Source organism: Caloenas nicobarica, chromosome 5 (genome assembly GCF_036013445.1).
Source record: "Caloenas nicobarica isolate bCalNic1 chromosome 5, bCalNic1.hap1, whole genome shotgun sequence".
NCBI lineage: Eukaryota > Metazoa > Chordata > Aves > Columbiformes > Columbidae > Caloenas > Caloenas nicobarica.
In genome coordinates this window covers 66,310,776-66,327,061 of record NC_088249.1, presented here as the reverse complement: position 1 = coordinate 66,327,061, position 16,286 = coordinate 66,310,776, and the positions used below count along the sequence as shown (strand labels likewise).

The window sequence follows — 16,286 nt, the reverse complement described above, 5'->3', positions numbered from 1 at the left end:
CTGATGTTTACCATTGTCTCCCTGGTAACCCTCTTCTCATGACTACATTATGCAACCTAATTGTAAAGCCACCTGAGCTCACTGGGGTTGTTATTAAATGCACTCTGCTTCATGTTTTTTTCCCAAGGTCAAGGTTAATAATTAGGTGGCTGGTATGCCTGTGGCAGAGCCTTGCTATGTAGAAAGAAAAGGAAATCATTTAAAGGATGCATCAGACATTCCCAAGTGAGGAAATTTCTGCGGAGCATTAGAAGATCTGCCGAAGGTGGCCAGTGAATCAGGGTGAATTAGTGAATATGAAGTAGTCCAGCACACCAGTCTATGGATGAAGCTTGGACAGACTTGCAGTATGACGCACATTAGATGGATCTCTATAAGGAACACGGGAAAGTCAGTGCTGAGATTTGAAGCTGAGCTCCAGCTTCTGAAATAAAGAGGTGAACTTGGCTCCTCTATGCTGCTATTTTCATTCGAGCTGGCGTAACAACAGTGGCTTGAGCTGTTTGGTTTTCATCTGGGCTTTTTTTCTTCCAAAGGTCCTTGGTACTTGCAGACAAAACTTGTGTATTTGCACAGCAAAACTCATCTGTCCTACCTGCTGCCCCTTAGGCTGCTCTGCCTCCTTGGTGGCACCAGGACGGTCCACGTGAACTAAGTGACACCAGCGTTCCTCATTAGAACTACATTTAATTTGGCAAGTTTGCCAAATTGCATCTCAAAGCCCCAGGAGGAATTAAAAGCAGAAATAACATTACATGTGGGAACAAGGGGAGTGATGTATTCCTGGAACGATGAGAGACTTTCTGGTGGACTGCCAGCCAGGGCCAAGGTTACTCCAGCTACCTGGTGACGCTCTCAGATGATAACGTGAAATAGTGTGTTAGATAGAGCTGGCGGTAACCTTGAAAAGCTACTTTTGTTTGGGAAACAGCTTGGAAAGCAGCAAAATGTGAAACTACGTGACTTAAAAGCCTGTGTGTGTCTCTGTGTGTTTACAAATACATGCAAACATGCACGAATGTATAATTATACACACATTACATATACACGCAGGTAGAAATATGTGTATATATATAAAAAACCATAAACATATTAATATATCTATACATATGTATATATAAACAGGGGAGCCTGAGCTACAGTTTTCGGTTGGTCTGTGTCTCCCTCTGAAATTTTCCCTGAGGGAATTGCTTTCCCAGTCACCAGTTATTTTCTAAATGAAAAGTATTTGTGGGTTTGACTCATTTTGGTTCAGATGTGTCTCTGCTGTGGTGTGTATGGGTTGGGGTGAGATATCTAATACCAAAATAAAAATATCCCCAGTGCCTTACAGGAGTGATTTCCATGCCCAGGCACAGGAGAGAGTACTTACCATGGAAAAAGGCAAAATTACTTGAAAGGACTTTACCGTAGAGCAGTAGCCTTATGAACACCACGACAGGGTAATTGGATCTGGCTTGCGTGCAAGGCAGCAAGGGCTGGATGGGAGCGAGAGAAATCAATAAAAGGAGAGGAAACGGGGAGGGGGAGCCTTTCACACTTTTGCAGGGAAATATCCCTTCATCTGACTGTCTGTAACTTACTTTTCATCATCCGTGGTGTGAGCTGCAGTCAAAGATATCTCTCAGCTATAAACACAGAGTTGGGTTTTTTTCTTCTTCATCTTGGTTGCTTGCCGAAGAAAATAAGGCGAAACAAACCAAAACTTGGTAACCGCTCAAACTTCTTTATGCATCAGGCTTCTTATCTAACGTCTGGACCTCACAGTGCCAGGGCAAACCTCACCCTGACTGTGGTTTTTATTGTTCTGGTTTGTTTTCTTCCAGTTCAAAGGGAAGGTTAACCCCCGAAAAGAGAAGTGTGTCCTTGGTCAGGAGTCTTTAAGTCCTCTGAGTCACACTTTACCAAAAGCTTCCAAAGGACATTCAAGTTAGTGCATGTGGTCATCACTCCAGGAAAACTCCTTATCCTTCCTATCAGCACTTCAGTCCTCAGGGGTTAGAAAATACGCTAGCTAGGAGAATGATGTGGAGTCTTCGATATGAAAAAAACTCCAAAACCAGCACTTGTGGAGACTGCACAGAGCAGAAATGGAATTATTGGCCAAAAAAAGAAATGTCCAGATCCATGAAAAGGCAAGAAGTACCTATTTTTTTCTTTTACTATTACATAGTGGCGATGTGAGTAATTATGGATACGGCATTGATTCTCCAGTGGCATAGTCAAACGTCCTCAGCAGGAGCTGGTTTATGTTCCTCCTCAAATATTCTGTGTTCTTTAACAGAGACCAAGGTCCCAGCTCGTTCTGCAGCATCAAAGCTGCCTTCAGAAAACCCAAACCAACGCAAACTTTCCACTTTCTGGAAAAGTGGTGTGTCAAAGCTTCAGTCCAGTATGTGGTAGGAAAGAGGAGGATTGTCCCATTTTGGAAAGAGGTAAAATGAGGAATGGAGTGGAGTGGTGATTATTCTAACATGAGATGGTCGGTCAGAGGCAGAACACAGCCCAAATTACAGAAATCCTTATTCTTCTTTGCCACCTTTCACGTTAATCAGACACCTTTAGTCATGGTCTTGACTTTTCTATCGCACAGAAAGCCTTAGCAGAAAATCTAGGCCACTGTCACTGAGATTTGATTCTTCTATCTATGCAGAGTCTTCAGAAACTGCGTTTTAGGCAACCAGCATTAGTGGTTATTAAGGGCAGCAAAGTTAATCTTACTGAGCACAGACTTCTCGAAATGAGGGTGACCTGAAATAGTTCAATAGTATCCACAAGCAATAGGGGGAATCGAGCTGGGATATTCTAAAGAAGTAAACGTAGGAGCAACCTGAGTGGTGGTGATGATGATGATGATCTTGTGGCCTTCCAAAACCAAGCTGAAAATACTGAGTCCAAGAGAGGGTGTTTCTTTGGAAACAGGCACGTTGAGCTATTTCTTTAGATGACATCACTCACAGAAATGACGCAGTTTTACAAAAGTTTTCTTTTTGATAAATATCCAGAGAAGTCCATCCAATTTATTAATGGAATGTTATTCCAAGCACTGAGTGCTGAATGCAGTTACTAACAGATTTGGTCCCAGACATGAAAGGAATTAGTCTATAGTGTGATTTTTTTAATAAAAGTTGATTGAAACCAAAATTCGTCCCTCGGGACCTTCAATCAATGAAGACCAAAAAAAAGCTGCAGTAAAAAGCACTGGAAAATACAGCTTCACAGAGCAAGGGACAATGGAAAGAAAAGCCATCACTAAAAATAGTGCTGGTCTCTTTGTCCCTGTGCAGGAAATGTCGGCACCACCAATTCCAGCCCTGAATAATGTTTTGTCTTTGGGAACGTCATTCAGCGGGAGGCAAAAGTAAATCAACAGCCAGTTCTGCTGAGGGAAGTAAACATTTGCAGATGGGAAAACTGAGGCAAAGAGGCATTAAGGGACTTGGCCAAGATGAAAAGAAGAAATCACTCTTGATTATTGGTCATCTCTTTTGGTGGGACACAAGTGTCCTCAGCTGGAAGTGCTCAATTGCACTGTCCGGAGCAAGAGTTTATTATATGTAAACCAAATAAATGAAGACTGAATTGTCCCAAAAAGGTATATGTCTTTGTTCCTCCCACGTATTAGAAGATGCGACTCTTGGTCAGCATGTTGAGGACCTTCTTGCTGCGCTTTTCATTGCAAATTCAGTGAGAACTGCCGCTAAATGCCAGCACAGAAGTGTGAAGAGAAGGTTCTTCCAGAAACACCACGGGGGCAAAACACCTCCCAGCAGTTTGGTAGACCCCATCGGGCCAGGACGCTGCTTCTTGGCAGCTTCTGATCATCTTCTGCCACACTAGCACCTGCAAAGCCAGGTCTTGGGTTGGTTTGAAACCCCACCTCATGCAGGGTGTTGCCTGGTGTCTTTGCTCCGTGATTTCTTCAAGATACTCTGACCACTTTAATCCTCACACCGCATCTTCTGACCATTCCTTGTCGAAGCAGATCAAGTTCGAGCACTGTCCCATCAAGCATGGTGGAACAACACGTTTATTATTTTACGTACCAGCAAACTGGCTGCTTTATTTTCACTTTTCTTAGCTCACGACTTCACCTGGCATCTCTCCTTCGTAGAACAGAGAGAAAACAAGAAACGATCTTGCGATTTTGATTACAGTTCTTTTTAGAGGAGGAGATGGGTGGTGTCTGCAGGACCATGGGGTGATCCCAGCACTCCCATAAGTATTGTGCTACAGATCTGTTTCTAAGAAAGTTTATTCTGGATCTGGCTGAAAAGGATGACAATAAAACACATACAAATTGTGCTCTTCAGCTTCTTTATTGCACACTGTTCCACTATTTTTATGCAGAAAAGCTTTCTGCAGGTTCTTGGTCTGTCCAGCAATGCATGTTCTCAACTGTGAATATGAGAAATATCTCATTATCTTCAAGGCGATTATCTGCTAGAGCTGGGGTGGTCTGACCCAAGCAAGGAATCCAGGTCTTGCAAGAGCATAAAATTTGTGTTTTCCAATAATCACTGGCCACTGTGTATTGTAAGTCTTTATTTTTCTGAATTAAGTAATTCCTTATGTGTCAGTGTAGATGTTTTTGTCCCTCACCGAAACTTTTGAAGCAGCCGATCTCTTTTAGATAGACAAAGGGACAGAGGTCTTGAAGGTATTAATTACCTCTGAATTTTGGAAGAATAACTAGAAGGGAGGCAGCGTGTCAGTATGTCTGTAGTGAAGGCATAACTGTGTCATCTGAAACCAGAAAATGTACCTGGTATTATGGAATTGTTCACATTATTCCATCAGGAGCTATTCAGAACATGAATACGCCAATCACCAGGGACATTTTCACTCCGAGTTTATACTTCATTAAACCTTGAGACACAGAGCCAGGAGAAACCAAGATCATAGAAGTGTCTTTTGTTATTAATATTTTTATTTTATTTTTCTAGTATGTTTGAAGTCCTTCTGCATGTTTTTGACCCACCTTTCAATGTGATTTTCGATTTTTTAAAACCAACATAACAAAGTTCCTAGCAGGTGGGGGCAGGGAGGGTCTTGCAATAGTTTAATTATTCAGTCTTCTGGAAAGGTTTACCTTTTACTTTTCTGATCACAGAGCAAATACATCAGAAATTAAGCAGTCATCACATAATTCAATCCTGTCTGCTAAAAGCTGACAAAAGAACCTTTTCCTTTAACAGCAATAAGACTGACTGTCATACTGTAATAGCTTAAAATACATCAGAGATAATGTTTTTAAAGAGTAAGAAAGATGTGTTCTAATGACCAGTGATGGCTCTGAAGTATTGTGACAACTTGGTTCAAAGCCCTTGAAATGAATAACAGTCCTTCTGCTGACATTACTAATCTTCGAATCGGGCTCATTAATGTATTGCAGACATCGTATGCCTAGCTGCCAAAAAAGCTGAAAAAATCAGAATGTAGTCATAAAAATAGACATCAAATACATTTCTCTTCTGGGGATTAATATAGAAGTGAAGTATTTCTGCTACTATTCACTGGTGCTTTATTACAGATATCTTCTCACTCTTTTTAAAGGAATTAACAGGCCACGCAGTTCATCTCACCACAACTCGGCCTCCAGCAACGGCCGGTGTCGAATGCCACAGAGACTGGGAAATGCTCGAATTGCTGGATTGCTGGAACAGTTTTCGCTCCGGCGCTGTAAATCAGATCTTTCCGGGATGTGCTGAGCTGATGGAGAGGAGGGAGGGGAAACGGGAGATATTCGGGCAAGGCTTCCCCATCTTTAGCTTCTCTGTGATTAATTACAGATCAATACTTCATACTCTTCGGCTTTTATAGCTCATTAACATCAAGCGGCGTCGAGATATAAATTTGTTACATTGCTTGCCAAGAACTAGGGGATGTGAAGAAGCAGACACGGGGACAGAAATGATGCACAACTTAGTTGACCAGTTGGAATCCTAGGTAGAAAAATGATACTTAGGTTTATTTACCTGTGGATCTCAAAGTCCTGTACAAAAATACGCGTGTGGGGGAATGTGCCTATATATATGTAAGAGAGGGAGAGGAGAGACGGTGACTGTCGCTTTGGTCCTGCGTGGAGCTGAGAAGAAGCCAGTGATACGGAACCAGACATCTATTTTTTGCCAGCCCTTGGGATCATTTTCAGGTTGCCCACCCTATCCACCGAGCAGGTGTCATTAAATGCCCTTGTTGTGTGAAAATGCACCGTCAGCTCCCGGCCCTGGCTCCGGGGAGCCCCAGCTCTGTCTCTTTAAGAAACCCAGCGAGTCGTGATGCTGCTGTTTGCACTGCTGAACCCCCAGGAGCCCAGTTAAGAAATGGGCAGCTGTCTCTTTAAGTGTGATTTCCTTCTATTGTATTTGAATCGTGATCAGGAAAAAGGAAATGAAACCAGAGACCCGGGGCCGAGCCACCGACTAATCATAATAACAGCGATGCCGATCTCCCCGTTTACAGCACATCCAGCCGGCTCCGGAGCATGTTCACAGCTGCCCAGGCTAAAAGCCTGAGCCGAGCCCAGGCAGCTCCGCGGAGCTGTGGGCGCCGAAGCCGCCGCTTCCCACCGGGCACCGGAGCCGCGGGCGCGGCCGCGGGAGCTGCCCCGGCGGGCGGCGCGGAGCGCGGCGGGGATGGGAGGTCAGAGCCCCGCGGAGCCGGAGCCCGGCGGGGCTGGAGCAGCGGCGGCGGCAGCCTCAGCCCGTATTTCTCTCTTTCTCTCTCTCTCCCTTTGGTGTTGCAGGAGGAAATCCTGTGAATGTCATCGGGGGGCGGAGGGGGAGCTCAGCTGGTGACAAGGCTTCGAGGGCAGACGGCGTTTGCGGGGGCAGCGGGGGCAGATCGCACCACAGGCACGCTACAAAGGAGCAATCCCTGCCAATGTCATCGGCCATCGAGAGGAAAAGCCTCGATCCTTCCGAGTAAGTGGCCTCTTTCCCTGCTCCCCCCCGTCTCCCCGTGTGCCTGTCGGTGGCCACTCAGCGTCCCCACCGGAGCCACTTGACCACCGGCATTGTGTGCCCGGCAGCCCCTTGCCCGGCGGCGGGGAGGGGGCTCGGCAGCAGCCCCCACCTGTAATCCTCCCACCTTTAATCCCCCCTACCGCTCCTTTAGCCCCCCAGCCGCTCCTTTACCCCGCCCGGCCGCTCCTCTCCCCGCCACCGGGCAACGCGCACCGGGGGCACCGGGCACCGCTGCCCCGGCCCCCGCTACCCCGGGCCCGTAGCGGGGCTGGCGGAGGGGGTGTCGGTTGATGGGAGAACCCCAAGTTATGGGAAAGACCAGCGGGGAGCAGCCTGCGGGGGCAGAGAAGCGGCACCCCCCCGCTCCCAGCCCGGGCATTTTCCACCCGTTCATCCCATCCGGAGATGCTGGGAACGGCTCAGGGAGGGGGACACCACCCCGCTTTCCAAATCCGAAGGTGTTTTTCGTTTGAAGGGACCCTCTTCGCCCCATCTTTGATCTGCCCAATTCGCTGTAGCCGGTTCTAGGGAAAGGTCAGAGCTGTTATTTGTGGGTGCCCAACTTCCACATTTTCACAATGCAACTTTCGAGAGGTTGTTTAAACTGCTTGGGTGGGGGGCAGGGTGTTCGGCAAAGGGCTTATGGAAAGATTTAATTGATGGGTTGCAGAAGATGAGAATTTCCCTCCCTGGGTTTCCCACTCGGGGGGTTGACCGGCTCTCGTGTCCTGATTCAGGTTTTCGCCACTCTCCCATCCCTTCTGCATCCCCAAGGCACCACAGGGTGTCATTTCAGCCCTGTACGTGCTAATAACTGCGATTATGCTTGTCCAGAATCACGATAAGAAAGAGGAGAAAAAAAATTATAAAATCTCCATTTTCAGATAGCGCTTAAAACATTGCTCTTAGTGAACTTGAGTCATTTGTGGTTTCTTTCCTGTGAGATACTAAAAATGCCATCGTTTGAAGCCCAGAGCGAACACATGGGAACTGCTTCTTTTGGGGATAAAATCAATCATTCCGTGTCACATCTCTTGTTTTGTATGTAACATTTTCTCTTACTTTATACTGTTTTTAAGAAACAATAATCCAAGCTCCGAGGTAGACGATGCCCAGGTTTCAACTGCAAAGTTTTAGGAATCTTTATTTATTTACCTACCTTGTGTTCTATTAATAGTGACTTAAGTTCTGGCTCAGAAATCCATGGACATCAAAAAGCTAATGCATAAAATGGCAATTCTGTTCTGTGTAAACATCCGCTGGGCTGTCCCGCAGTTTGGGGCTTTAAGAGAGACCTGGCTTGTGATTTCTGAACGCTGGTAAGATGGAATATTTTGGGGTACGTCTGAAGTTTCAAATAATGGATAATAAAGGAAAATAATGTATATTTCCTGATATTAGAAGGCTCTCAGAACTCGTCAGAGTGGAGCCCACAGGTTAGGAAAGGCTGTATGGGGCCCAAAAGAATAAACTTTGAAAAATTAGGGCCTAATCACATGCAGAGTTCCCCATGGTTTTAGGGAAAACTCCCAGGACGAAGAGCTGGGAGGAGAGGGATGTTATCACACAACTCGCAGGGCACAGCAGTTCAAATTCAGACGAGTGAAAACCAGAACAGAATATAGTCAGATAATATCTTCGGGCTCCGCTTGCCTAAATAAAAACTGCAGGATCAGTTTCTCAGCACAGTTCTTCACCGCTGGTTGTTCCTCCCTGCTGAAGAAAGTAATTTTTGCCCAGAAAACTGCTGACCCGGTAAATAAGCAGTAGTAATAGAATTTTTTCCTGTTGCCTGCTGGAAACTGGGAGCAGCCTGATTTGTTTCCATCAGCGCAGGTCTCCTCTGCCCCCACCAGCCGAAGGGAGGACAGAGCAGCGACAGAAATGAAGTGTTGAGGGACTCCGTGCTGGAGCAAGAACCCAGAATACATGGAAAAAATCAGGGCTCCACTCTGCCAGATATTGAGACCTTGGTCGTAATCCAGTGAATGTGCAAATGAACGCCTTCATTGCTGCTAGGCCCAGGTTTAAAATTAAGCAAGTGCTTAAAGGATTGGTCCGATTGATCCGATCGTCTTTTTATGAACTTCCCCGGGGTTTGGGTGAGATCCTCAGTGGCAGCACCAGGTCACTGCAACTGTTGCCGAACTTATAAAATTACACAAAAAGGCCAAGAAGAGAATTCCTTAAGAAAGCAGCTTTGAAGACAATTCTTGTTTTGTCCCCTGGTATTCCCGGAACCATCTCAGATTCTAGAGCTTTTTTAAAAAAAGGAACAAAAACATCAGGCATGAGTCGTCAGTGCTAATATCACAATAAAGGTTTGTGCCTCTTTTCAGACAGGGAGGTGTAAATCCCAAATAATTGTTTGAGCTATTTTAGCATAGACCCAGGCCAGGGCATTCATGTTCTTAGCTGAAGGAAAAAAAGAAGTCCTGCAGTTACGAGGTAAAATTCTGGCTCTATTGAGAACAGCAGCAAAACTTAAATCGGTTGGGCAACAATCTCTCCCTTGGTGAGATTAAAATCCCCTTTGCTTCCAGCAGCACTGACAGGCAAAGTTTGCAAGCTCAGGTTTACAACAGGGGCTCATATAGGTTTGGGTTCATGCACGGATGCTTTATGATACCGCTGGGGTTCTTCAATAAGTTAGAGGTAAATCCAGAGGTTGGCTGTGCTGATTAGGTCACTTACAGTTGTTTATAGGTAAATCTTTAAAATCTTGTTGAAAAAAAAGCGCATTTTTAGATGGAAGTGAAAGCATTGCTATGTGTCGTGGACAAACCAAAATTATCTGAAAATGGGAAGAATATAGTAAGAAATTTGTGGGTTTTGGCATTTGTCAGCCTGCACAGACAGAACCAGCATTTCCATGAAATGTTGAACCCAGGCAGCTTTTTGATTGTACTTTTGAAAAAGTGCAATCTTCAATTATGGAAGAACCGTGTTATGGGAAGGTATTTCTTTTATAAGAACTGCGTGGATTGAGACACATGACTGAGCAATTCATCTTCTGTCCAGTAGAAGAAAAATGATGTATCCACACAAACACCAATGTCCTCATAAAGTAGTAGGTGCCTTTATAGCAATGGATACTCGCGAGTGATACTGGGGTTGTCACGTTTGCGCATTAGTCTTTGAAAAAAAAGACTAGTTTGGAAATTTTCAGATGCTCTTATTAACTCCTTATATTTTAAGCTGGTTTGTTTTTTTTTTTCCAAAAAAGCAAAAGAAGGCTGAGGTCCTGCTCCCTCTCGTGTCAAAATTGGATAAATCATTTACTCCGCTGGGATAAAAAATGAGGATGCAATCCCTGTTCTTGTGTATTTTTTTCCCTTCTTCTCCTGCGGATGCTTCGAGTCCATTTTCCTTCTCCCAGCGATTCTTTCCTTCCCCCAGGGAGCCGGTGGATGAAGTTCTCCAGATTCCCCCTTCGCTGCTGACATGCGGCGGGTGCCAGCAGAGCATCGGGGACCGATATTTCCTCAAAGCCATCGATCAGTACTGGCACGAGGACTGTCTGAGCTGCGACCTGTGCGGCTGCCGGCTCGGAGAGGTGGGGAGACGCTTGTACTACAAACTGGGCAGAAAACTCTGCAGGAGGGACTATCTCAGGTACACAACCCACTCCTTCTGCCCTCGCTCCCCTTCTTTCCATCATTTCGGCTTTGCTTAGTCATTTAATGAGTAGAGCCAGTGAGCAGAGATCCATAATAAATTCATTTTTGATAGCAATCACAGTTGTAACACAGCACCGTTTGCAAGCTCAGGTTTATGATATTTAGTATTTTAAATATATTTTCTGTATTATATATAAAAAATATATATTTGCAATATTTTATATTATATATATTAAAATATAATATATATCTATCATATCTTTTTAGGGTTCATGCACAGATGCTTTATGGTACTGCTGGGGTTCCTCAGTAAGTCAGAGATAAATCCAGAGGTTGTCCGTGTTGATTAGGTCACTTAGAGTTGTTTATAGGTTAAATGTTAAAAATCTTGTTGGGAAAAAAAAAAAGGCAATTTTTAATGAAAATGAAAGCATTGCTGCATGTTGTGGACAAAAGAGAACGACTTGAAAACGTGAAGAATATAGTGAGAGGTCCCAGGACTTTGAAGCTGGCGTCCATCAGTCTGCACAGACATAACCCGCTAGCTCCAGGCGAGCTGTGCAGCGTCAGCGGGGGATTCTGGCAAATAGAAATTGGGAAAAGGTGATAAATTTCAGCAAGATCCCCCTGAGCTGACAATAAACCGGTTCCCCCGACTGTTTTTTAAGAAGTTCTGTGCTTCTCCAAGCATTGCCTTGGAGCTGAAAGATGTAGAAAACCAGGTGCCAAGATCGGCGATTGATGAAAAATCATTTAGTTCTCTCATTTAAGGACACGGTATCCAAGGTAGCTGAATTAAGTTCATTTTCCTGATCAGTAATATCCGTTCTACATGAGATGCTTGGTTCCAGTAGCCAGCAGGGCTGCTGCACCTCCTTGGCATCTCAAGTCACGGCCTTTTGTAAGTAGAGGGATTAAACTGAGATTTAGATATTTCACAAAAATTTATAATAAAGGCTCTTTACATTCTTGATGACAATTAAAGTGTATTGATCTTTGCTGTACTGGTTTTGTACCATTTCTTCTCACCGATCCCTAAAGTCACAGGAGGTTTGTGGAACAGAATAATGGTATTTGATATTTTTTCTCAGCTACCTTACTGAAGGCTAATTTACCTGCCAATAAAAACTAAACCAAAATCTCAGTGGAGTTCCTAATTATGGTGTCCCTGAGCTTTACAGAGGAGAATTTTGCTAAGCAGAAACTAAGAACCGAGTTCTGGTAATGGGGCCACTTGTAAATACTCCACACACAGAACACTCCAGCAGTGACCCGGTGTTAGTTATACTTTCCAAATACTCTTCGTCTTAAAATGGAAGCGACAGAAAGCGTGGTGATACAATTAATGTATTTTCTTGCAGAGAAATTAAATGTTTTTATTTATTTAATAATGCACTATATAGTATCTTCCCTTCTTAATGAAAAAATTGGTAACCTTTGTGTAACCTCAGTATTACTTTTGTTGGGCAGAAGTAAACACTGACATCTCCTGGTAGACTAAAGAAATGATGCATTTTCCCCTTCAAGATCTCTCCTAATACAGCGGGTGTTCTTTTTCCAGTTCGGAAGATGATATGAAGCAAGCACAGCACATGTAATGAAGTGTAGGAGATGGAGAATACTCTTTCCAGAGTTAGTGTAGAAACTTAGGATTCAATTCAATTCTATTGATCACAGAAGCGGAAATATTAGTGTGACACGACTTTATGCTGTGATCTGGGGAAACCTTTACTCCTGGAGCTGCTCAGCAATTCAGGGCAAGGTCATTGATCAGAGAAGTCAATTATATTGAAAATAGGTGAGGACCTTGGACTTTCTACTTCAATTTTTGATATTGCAAAGTTTAGAGTTCTGCTCGGCAGCTTTCCATGTGGCCTCCGTCTACCTTGGCAATACCATGACTAATGGATCAGGGCACCAATGTTGCGTTCCTGTTTTGATCTGGTTTTCCCCATCTCTCCAGCCAAGGAACTCCACTTACTTCTCTGCTCTTGTCGTTTTAGGCTCTTTGGCCAAGACGGCCTCTGCGCCTCCTGCGACAAGCGGATCCGGGCCTACGAGATGACCATGCGGGTGAAGGACAAGGTGTATCACCTCGAATGCTTCAAATGTGCTGCCTGCCAGAAACATTTCTGTGTTGGGGACAGATACCTCCTCATCAACTCGGACATAGTATGTGAACAGGACATCTACGAGTGGACTAAGATAAACGGAATGATCTAGCAAAGACATGCCTTGGTCTAGAAGACATCTCATGGGTGACACCGATGAGGAGATCATCACTTGAGCTGTGGGCTTTGTCAAAAATGGGGGGAAAATACCACGGAGTTGGCCCTTTGCAGGCTGTGCTACGTAGAATCTAAACGACATGTAGGTGAAGGAGACCGAAGCAATAGTAGATAGACTGACTTCTGTTCACAAAGGCGTACGGACAATAACTGACATCAGCCACGTAGGCGAGAGTTGGGGAGCAAACACAACGCGATAACGAATTCTCATAACTGGAACAAGAGTAGAGGCTTCTGTAAAGAGATGTGATGACTTTGTCACCTGCAGACTAGGATTGTGCAATTGAATTTTCTTTTCGTCTTGTTTTAGTTACTGAGTTTAGAGGACAGTTCCCAATGTAGACATGAGGAAGAACACTGGAAGAAAAGGGCCATCACTTACGTGGTCATTCTATACGGCCTTACACTTTGGCCAGGAGAGAAAGTGGGAAGAGGGTGGCCATTAATTTTGCATGGAATTCTTTTTATTTGAGAATGAACAGTGCATCCTCTAGTCCCAAACTCTTCTTTGAAAAAATCCTGCTGAATAGTTGTTTTCAGGCACTGCTGTTTAAGATGAGATGTTCCACAGATCATTTCTATACAAATATAAATCTAAAGAGTTGTTCAAATATTTTATTAACTTAGATTATATCGATAAAATATTCGTTGTGTGTAGTAAGACTCTGCAGCTTTAATAAAAATAACAGAAGATTTGAGTGTTGTTATTTCTTTTTTTTTGGAGTTGGACTGGAGTTTATTTTATTTTTTGTTGCAAGTCCTGAAGCAACGATTTTCACAGTTTAATTCTACGCCGTTTTTTTTCAAATTCTGTTGCCTCATTGGTTGACAACCATATTGTGGGAAATAATGGTCATTTCTTATCACCTTTTTTTTCACTCTTCTTGACTTTAAAGACCTATATCATATTCCCTTAAACTTATTTTTCCTGAGATGAATAGTCTAAGTTCCTCCTTGCATTAAAGCTATTTCATGCGTCTGATAATGTTTCTCACCTCTGTATGTTTTCTGGTTCTGCATTATCCTTTTTGAGGATAGAACTGCACGTTGTGTTCAAACGTACTAAAAAAATGAAGCTTATAACACAGGTGAACGAGTCTGGCAGTCCACTTGGAAGATACACATGTCGATTCACCCCATCAGTATTAACAGGTAAGGAACAGCACCTAAGCATTTGGATATCTATTTATCTGATTATTTTCCATAAACTCACCACCTAAGGGATCTCTCATCAAGCGGCAGCACGGAGCAATAACAACATTTCGCATTTTACAATGGATATTCTGAGACCATTTTTTTCTTTCCTTGCTTTGCCGTAACAACTAGTACGGGGGACAAAACCTTTCAGTGATATTGAAAACTACAGATAATGACATCAAGCTTGAAAAATATAGTTTGAGGGTTCTGTGATTTAGCTCTTCTCAAGTGATACGCTGACCTCTGGAGGCCACAGGCAGCTGGTTAAAATTCTGATTCTTAGCCTAAAATGTATCCCTGCCAGCACAGGCAAGAAAACTCCGTACCCAGGGGAAACAGAGCTATCATCTCCCTTCACCCTCAGTGTCTCCTTGCAAATATTCTGTCCAGCTGGAAACGAAGTCTCATTTTCCCGGTTATTTTACGCAGCTTGGTGGCTGTAGCCAGGATGCCAACGCAGGGTGGAGGTGCACAGTCGTTCTTCAGGTCGGAGCACATACGCACTAGTGAGCACCACCGGTGAGCAGCACCAACAGCTTCATGGCAGGTGCCTTTCCAGCTCTCCAAGTCACCATGTCCTGCTATGTCATGCAATGTCCCTTTCAGAGCCCCTCTTCTTTCACCCCTTCTCCTTTCCCCCCAAAAATATACCTCGATAGCACTATTGCATGAGCAGGGCACACGAGTGCTTACGGCTTCGTGAACATCCACTAGTTCATAGCAAGAAAATTTTGCACATGATGGCAACCAGCTATAAAGCTGATTTTTCTGTACTCACACGGGAATGATGGGGACAAACAGGTATCAAAAGGAGTGTCATACGCTGGGGAGACTGCGATTCTGCTCCATCTCATGGTGCTGCCAGCTGAAGGGTCTCTGAAGAAAGACCATGTGTTTTGGATCACAGGTCACCATCTGCTGATGGCCCTGACTGTGTGAGGGGCGGGGAGAGATAAAACGAGCTTCCCTTCGGCAAAGTCGGCCACGATTTTGGCTTTTCGGAATTGCTATGAAGATGTTTGGAGCCGCATCCTGAGCTCATACAGCTGGAAGGTGTAACTGACTCTAAAATAGCTGCAGTCACAGAGTTACACCAGCATCACGACAGCATCGGTGTGGTCAGAATCAACTCAGGTCATCACAGGTAAGAGTTTTGACACGTGTTCCCTAAACCCTTTGCAGTGTAATTTTTAACCGTGCTCAGGCCCGCTGCTGAGCCCATTCCCACGATTCCACCTCGCAGAGATGTTTGACTGAACATCTGGTGTAAGGGGCCTTGTTAACATCTGGGCCGAGATTAGGTAAGAGTGTCAATAGTTCAGGGAGGCCCTGCGGTTTTGCACTAATAAGAGCAAGAGCCGTGCTTTGTTCTCACCTCAGAAAGTATTTCCTGTGTGACTTTTGACAAGGGAGGTAAATATTCTGCCTTTCAGTTTCCCACTTGTAAAATGGAGATATTATCACTTACTCTGTAAAATATCATGTAAAACTTCCTAATGGAAATACACTCATTATTTTGTGTAAGGTATCATTTACATGGGAAAATACATTTTAAAACCTAAATGTATATATTTGTAAAGGATGCTGCAGGGTCCATGGTGGATATTTTTATTTTGTCATAAGACCTCCAGTTTTATCTGGTCTATGTAACTTCAGAAAGGGCTTAAGCTGATCTGGAAAATGACAATTTGTGCCAGAAGAAGAACCTCCATGTGAGTAGTAGTTACTTGACGTGTATAATTACACCAATCTGTTGGTGGAGTTTTCCCTGCCAGATTCCTCATTCTTGATCTTGGGATCCAGGTGGAGAGAGAACAGATTTCTCTTGGAATTAGCATAACCAACACTTCCATCCTCACCTCAAGTGTGTTCCTTACAGTAAGGACTGTCTCCTAAAATAACAAGAAAATAAAATGTTTCAATAACAACATTGAAAATAAAAGCAAAGATGATTTAAAGGCATAGGCAAAAAGCACAATAATCTGAATACGACCTCATCAGCCAATATTCAAATGCATTGTCCTTTATATGTTTTCAATATCAGCAGTATTTTAAAAGGTATATCATCCTTCAAGATTTCCCTTCTTTGTCCCCATTATTCAATGTCATGGTAGGAAGATGAGCGCATTACCATCGATATCACTTTTTTAATTCTGTGCCCTTGAATAAGGGCAATAAGAACCCCGCATAATAGAGTTTTCAGCGGAGAGAGT

At 43.8% G+C, this 16,286-nt stretch overlaps 1 protein-coding gene across 1 annotated transcript; it reads left to right on the top strand.

Annotated features, from left to right (window-relative positions):
- The first annotated feature begins 6,469 nt into the window (after positions 1-6,469).
- On the top strand, positions 6,470-13,560 carry LMO2 (LIM domain only 2). The gene is made up of 4 exons (XM_065636642.1): positions 6,470-6,645; positions 6,749-6,926; positions 10,368-10,583; positions 12,592-13,560. Exons 1-4 carry the CDS (start codon positions 6,639-6,641, stop codon positions 12,809-12,811), a joined length of 621 nt encoding a protein of 206 aa, XP_065492714.1. The 5' UTR covers positions 6,470-6,638; the 3' UTR covers positions 12,812-13,560.
- Positions 13,561-16,286: the final 2,726 nt, after the last annotated feature.